General features: G+C 39.1%; 1 gene segment (V, D, J or C); it reads right to left on the bottom strand.

Moving 5' to 3' along the window:
• Positions 1-6,984: 6,984 nt before the first annotated feature.
• LOC129672559 (T-cell receptor beta chain V region A20.2.25-like) lies at positions 6,985-7,525 on the bottom strand. The segment is given in 2 exon segments: positions 6,985-7,373; positions 7,477-7,525. Coding segments are annotated over 2 exon segments (438 nt in total).

Genomic DNA, 7,525 nt, shown 5'->3' with positions numbered 1-7,525 from the left:
AAAGCATGAATTCTTCAAAGCTTCTTAAATAAGCTGTTATTTATAGGACCTGAGTTAACTAGAAAAATATTATTTTCCCTTAAAAATTTGAAGTATGTGTCATTTTCTTGGAGAGTTGTTTTATCTTATAAACTGATGGGAGTGTGGAGTTCCTTGAGAAATAAATGGTTTGTTTTTCTTACTGCCTTCAAACAAGGATACCAATTAGAAGCTGTAACACAAACTCTGAAAACTTTTTATTGATTTCTGTGACTTGACTCATTGAGTGCTTGACTCATGATTCCCAGGCATCTTTTAAATTGCTTGTTATTCAGTCAGTTGTTGAAAATATTTATCAAACAAAGGCACAAATTATACAGTACAAGCAATGGCAGTCTTCAGAGGGTCCTGTGTAGGGTAGAGTAGAACTAATTTCATTTTCTGTATTTGAGTTTGTGTGTGTCCATGGCATACCCAGGGGAAGATATTCATCTAGAAATTTAATAAGAGGTTTTAGATCCTGAATAAATCCAACTGGGAAATAAACAATTGAAAAAACAAAATAAAACAAAAAACACTGAAACCAAACAGCAGAAGCCTGGGGCTGGCTGAGAGCAGGGGTTGAAAAGCCATTCCAATACAATGGTAAAAACGAAATGATAAAATGAATCAGAATTCTCAATGGATATTCTGCTTTACAGGAGATTTACAGAAGACAGGGTCCACAAGTCAAGAATGCATTTTTTCCCTCTGGTTCACCTGCCATGTAATCAGCATTTATAACAACCGTGTACTGGTGTTGCCACGCAAGCAGACAGAGCTCGCCCAGGAACCTGAGAACATTTTGATCTTTATGCACCTTACGCTCCACCTTATGCAAATTAAATTAATAATATTTTATTTGTGGGCCATGTTTACACATAATGTTATTTTCATAATTTTTATTTTCCTTTGCTTTAAATTTTCTGATTTTAAAATTTGCCTTAAAACAAATCTAACAAGAATATGACTAGAAAATATTTCAAAACCAACAATTTAAAATTTTGTTTTAACACTATATTTTCAGTCATGTGTACATTGTAAGATGACCATATTTCTTCCTATGTTTTCTTATCCTATCTTTCTGGTCCCTCCCCCATGTTTACCCTTTTTTTTATCCCCTAGATAGTTTCAATTCCACCTTCATGTCATATCTACATATATACATATGTCATATCTACATATGTCATTTTTATAACTACTTATAAAATCTAAAAGCCACAAATGAGACAACATTCAATGTTTGCCCTCCTACAGTTGTGCCAAGTCACTTGATATGATTATCTCCAGTTGCATAGACTTTCTTCTAAATGGCATGACTTCATTTTCTTTGATGCTGAAAAAATACCCATTTTCCATATACCTAAAAGTATCCACCTTTCTAAATATTTACTTTTTTTGAGAAGTAACATATTTCATGCAGCTTCATGTGTTTAGAAATCAGAGAATGACTTCTGGGAGTCATTTTTGCCTTCTATCATGTGGGTCCCAGGAACTGAATTCATATCTTCAGGCTTAGCAGCAAATACTTTTACATGATGAGACATCTTGCTATCCTGTATACCACACATTCTTTATCCAGTCTCCTGGGGATGAACAGTTCCATAATGTATCTATTTTGAACAGTGTTTCTATAAACACTGATGCTCAAGTACCCTTGGGTAAATACTTAGGAGTGGTATGGCTGGGTCATATAATATCTCTCTTACTATTTTTTCTTAGAAATCTCCTTACTTATTTCCAAATATCTTAATAGAATTTTTGTATATAAAAAGAGTCTCGTATCACAACATATAACAAATCTTCTACAAGACATACTTTCCCCAACAACCTCTGTGATTATACATAATTCTAGAGGTATCTTGGTGAAGATATTGACTATTCCATCTATTCACCAAGCAAGAAGTCAACTCCTCTTTTCCAAATGTCTCAGGACTATTATTTTGCTTCTGACTATAAGTTATTGAATTTATCTTTACATGAATGCTTGTCTTTTCTCATGCTAGTCCAAAAGTTCTGTAAAGGTCCTATCATAAAAAGAGATATAAAGCATAAAGATAAAACTAGCACTATGTAATGTAGCTATAAAATAAGACTTACAAGGTAAATGTAAAGGCAAAAAGCACTAAAATATATCCAGCATCTACCCACGTTATTTGTAGATGTGTTTGGGTAAACACTATCATAAAAAGATTACCGAGAAAAGAATTCATCACCAAGGTGCCCTACGTATTTGTGGAGACACTGAGTGGTGAACATTTTATACCTACTTTTAGTAGAATGTGTACGGATAAGAGCAGTGTCTGAGGGAGGGTTGCAGCCTAACTTGGAGCCTACCTTAACTCAAGTAGGAATCTACTTTCACTTGGCAGACCAGACTCTAATTTAAGAATCTAATTTAAATGACAATATGTGCTTTGCATCAAGTTGCAAAGCTACCTCATTTCATAAGCATATGAGCAGTATATTTTCCTTCAGGGAAAGCCAGTTTGCTATCCTGGGTGACCACTTCAATCACAAAGTGAGTCTAGAATGAGTGACAGGTGACCTTGTTCAGTTTCCCTACAGAAGAACAGTAACTGTTACTCCTAAAATTGTGTGTGTAGTGAGTTTATCTACTCACTTGAATTTCAGCAGATTATCTGTATGCATACCACAGTGTGGGTAATGCTTATGAAATAACTGTTGTGGGGTGTTCATCAGAGAAGACTGCTCAGACATGGACTTAAAACAATAGAAAGTCTTCGTTAGCTGGCTCATGACTACACTAATAGGTATTGAGAATTCTAGTGAAGCCTGAGCCATTTTCAGGGTGAGCTTTTAGGTACAAAAATCATGTTCTGGGTTCACAAACTTCAATTTACAAAAACAGCCAGAAGAAGAACTAAGGAAGCTAAAAAGCAGCGTTAGTACATTTAGAAACTTTTCCAGAACTATCTCAAGTTTGATGGATTAGGACTTCATTTTATTTTTGGTAGATGGAGCTACCTACATGCTGAGTTTTACAGTCTGAATGGTACTCCCATCCATCATGAAGTCAGTTGTGCTGAGGTCTGGGTCCCTGTTATAATAACTAAACAACTTTTCTTCTCTTCTGGTTTCCTAGAGAGGTTTTCTGGGTTTGGGAGAGATCTGGTTTATAACTCTACTTTCCCCAACACAACCCAGATTAAAAATAGTACAGCATCCTCTGATGCCAGTGGAGAAAAGGTTGTCAAAACTGCAGGTAGGAGGCTGGTTTGCAGCTGTCAAAAGGTTTTTCTCTTGGAGAGAAGCTTTGTAATGTGAGAATCCATTCTTTCCAGCATGCTTTTGCTTACTTGTCTTCTATTTTACTATAGTCACTAGAATAGGTAAAACTTAAAAACTGTGAGTCCTGCACACTCTCCAGTTATTTAAGGTGTGATATTTTTGGAGAAAAGACACCCTTTGAGAAGGTACTACTATATCCTTGACAAAATTATGATCATATTGCCTGGCCATTTACGGAACACTGAGAATCTACAGGGAATTTTACACAAGTGATATCCAATTTTTACATTAACACTATAATGTAGAAGTTATAATATATATATATATGCCATAGATAGTAAAGATTAGGTTAATTTCAGTCAGTGCCTGAGGCTCAGTGTAAGGGAAGATCACCATGGTAACAGGAAATGGAATAGGTCAAAGAAATGAGGTGGCATTTTAATCAGAACCCAAAGAGAAGAAAGAAAAGCAATAATTGTTCTCATCAAAGGGAAGAGAAAGAGAAGCCTTGAAGTCCGCAGTACATAAAGACAGAGGAGTTCTGGGGCAGGAGTTACAGCATGCTGGAGCAGACCTGGGAGGAAGATTCGTGTCTCTCTGGACACTGCTAGCTCACCTGCATGACTGCCGTTTCTACACACTGAGTTATCCTTAGAGTAGTGTGGATAAAGTTGCTAGCATGATGGCACATGGATTGCTCATTAGAGATGGTACAAATCATACAGGAAGAAAAGAAGCAGGATACAGACATCACATGAAAACTCCTCTACTTGACTCTCACTAGTACGCTTAGTGATGACAAAGGCTGTCAACTGAGACAAGCAGTGAGTCTCGGTGCTAAGGTCTTTTAAGTCAGGAATTACTCTTGTGTGCTTTAGAGAAACCTGTGCCCAATGGAAAGATCAAGGCAAGTCCAGAGCCTCTTTTTCCTATGACTCTAAAGAAACCCCAAAGCTTCAGATCTGGGATACACATAGAATAAATGTCGCAAGGCAACACTTTTGCTAAGGAGCAATCATTAGCAGCATCTTTCTCATCCCAAATAGACTCCTCTTTAGGTGGTACTCAGCCTAAGAATATGAAAGCACATGTTGTCTCCAAGCTTTGCTTCTGTCTCAGTCACCCAGAATTCCTTTCTAGAGAGATTTCTAACTTCATAGCATGAAGAAGAGTCGCTGGAACTGGGTCAGACTACAATTTACATGTATCACCTTGTTACTGGACCTTGTGTAAACCATGGCCCCTGTGGAATGTCAGCCACACTTTCTGTTCCTGAGCTGTTTTGTGACAGTGCTCCTGGTGTCATGTGAACGAACACTAAACACCCTACATAAAGAATCAATGGCACAGCATGCACAGATACTGCCAAAGTCCACCTTGGTGAAACAATGAGTTTTTTTGGGGTCACTTACCTGAGTATGGTGAGGGATTACTTACATCAGTACAGGTAAGTGCTGACTTACACGAGTGTGGGTGAGAGGTTACTTCCAGGAGCAGAAGTGATTCAAAGACAGCCTCATCATTAACCTCCCCCCCCCCAAGCTCACAAAACCTGGAGCCCACTGCACAGCTTGCAGGTAGCTAAACAGGCACGGGCAGCCATGGTTCAAACAGTTCCCCTGTCCCAAGAGCAGGTTCCTGCTTCTGCTGTCACCAAACTGCTAGTCTGGCTACTCCAAACCAACTTTCCTTATTAATCTTCAGACTCTGATGCTTAGATCTACCTCCTTTCTGAAAAATTCTCAGTTGACTGTTTTCAGTATCCTCATGAAAATCCTTCAGGATCTTGCTAGAAAGCCTGTCTCTATTCACATATGGGAAGTCATGTCCCTCTGGCTAAGAAGAAACACAATCTGAGACTCAGAGTGGTGCTAAGTTTCTTATGCGGAGTCCTGTAGCCAACACTTTGGGCACAGTCATCCTATTGTTGTGTTCATAGCCACATTCTAATGGTGCCTATGAACATTTCTCAAATACCGTGGCTTCACACACCTTAATTTCTATCTACTGTCTGGCAATTGGAGTTATTTTCTTTCTTCACCTTCAGCCTTGACCACCTGTCTCCACCTCCTTAGGCACCAAGGCTAGATGACATCCTGGATAGAAGGGAGACTATTCAGTTTTTACAGGAACAAAAAAACCATGTCTGTATGTCTGTAGGTCTGTAGCTAAGCTTCTCACACACAGATACAGTAGAGTCTCCTGGATGAACAGGAGGAGCCTGCAGTAGAGAATATTTCACCAGGTATCTTTTCTGAAAAAGCCAGCCTTTTCTGAACAGCCTCTTCATAGAATGAAGCCAAAACTCCAGTCCTTTTAGTGCTGCCTGTTGGTATCAAAGGGTGAAGAAATGATCAAAAATTGTGTCATATCTCTAAATGACATTCTTTTTCATTTCTGTATTGTAATGACTAAGCGTATGTGTGACTCACAGGTTCTTTGGGGTTTTTTTATTATTTTATTATTGTGAAGGCAACAGAGGGCAAAAAGAAAATGAAGAGAAATTTAAGAATTACTCCTATATAAACACAGATGAGAATTTCTCTAATACCTTCTATATTCACCTACACTCAAAAGACAAAGGTTACTCAGCAAAGGAGGCCACTGCCCATGGTAGAGTCATGGAGGACCAGAGGGCTCACAGCTGGGGCTTTGGTTGCTAACAGCCTAGAAAGGAAGTCTAAATTGCCACTGTCTGTGATGCACTCACAGACTCCAGGGTGTCCTCATGAGAACAGGAACCAGAGAGCCATCATAGGCACAAGGTGCCCTAGTATAGCCCCATGAGTATCCTAAAGTATTCAGTGCACATTAAACCATGTGCTTAGAGGCACATGATTTAGTTTCAGACAGTGAGACTATTGTGAATTGAAAAGAATCATAGAACCTCCTCTTTTTTTCTGATGGCAGGTACAAAGTGAGACACCAGAGGCTCTGAACATGATGGTTTAAACTGATGAAACTAAAGAAACAGGCAGATGTTGTCAAGAACAAGGCAGGAGAATGGACAGGGGGCAAGCTTCCATCTGAATGAGAAGGAGGACAGTTCAGCAGTGTTCAGAGAACATGTCTGTGCAGAGGAAGCATCTTTATCAGAGCTAAGATTTCAGACTAGCTAAAAGTAGAAAAAGAAAAGAAATCATAAAACAGACAGGATAGCATTATTGAAACTCTTGAAACAATATCAAAACTATACTGAAAACATGTTTATATATAAACCATATACATAAATTATGTATACACACACTATATTTCCCAACATATTTCCCAAAGGCTATGGTCTCCTACTGTCCCATCATTTGGCTCCAGACCTGAGATCCCTTCTTCGAAGCTCAGTCTCTGATTCCTGAAGAGTTGGATCTAGAGGCAACAGTTCTGGAAAAATGTATTTGGAGGGACAGGACCTGTAGAACAGGATACACCTCTCAGAAAAATGTCTCACCTCATAGCTCTGTGCTGAATCTAACTATGTAGCAAGGTGTTTCTGAAACTTACTAGTTCAAATGACTCACTTTACAGCAGGTTTATTTTCTCTCACAATTATAAAATCACTTAAAAACAGACACCCACAAGTATTTATCTTGGCATCAGTTGACAGCAGAGCCATGTACAAATGAAGCAAACATCACCTCTGAATATGGACCTGGAATATAGAGGTGAGGCAGGGGTTGAGTTAGAAGGGAGCATTATGGTTTGCAACATCTGTCTTGGGTCCTACATGAAATGTTCAGTGGAGCCCTCAGCTGCCCCACAGCTTCCTGAACTTGTAGGTTTGTGCACAGAGAGCTGATGAATCTGCAGGGCTGTGTCTTGGCTGCTGGCACAAAAGTATACAGCTGAGTCTTCTGGCTCCAGGGCAGACATGTGAAGGAGTAAATGGGAGCTGTCCGGGCATTCAGGTAAGAAACGAATGGGCACAGTCGTGTTTTCAATCAGTTTTCTAACGTTGTACAAAAACATGAGCTCTGGAGGCTTCTTAGCATTCTGTTTGTACCAGTACATAGCATTATGTCCCAGATGTTGCTCACATTTCAAAGACTTCTTACTTGCTCTTCCCATAACCAGATATCTTGGTGTCTGGGTAATTTTAGTGTTTGTGAGTGCTGTGAGGAGAAAAGTATAAAATTCAGACACAACTCAGGAAAAAAGATGGTGGCTGCAGTAAAAGAAACTTGGAGCTAGGAGCTGGTTGAATCCAAGACTCACCTGCCCCCAGGAGACATAGGAAAACATAGAAGAGAACACTGCAGCTCAT

This window comes from Psammomys obesus, unplaced genomic scaffold (genome assembly GCF_907164565.1).
Source record: "Psammomys obesus unplaced genomic scaffold, mPsaObe1.curated_primary_1811, whole genome shotgun sequence".
Classification (NCBI taxonomy): Eukaryota; Metazoa; Chordata; class Mammalia; order Rodentia; family Muridae; genus Psammomys; species Psammomys obesus.
The sequence above is the reverse complement of the archived record's forward strand: the minus strand, read 5'-3'. Positions and strand labels throughout refer to the sequence as shown.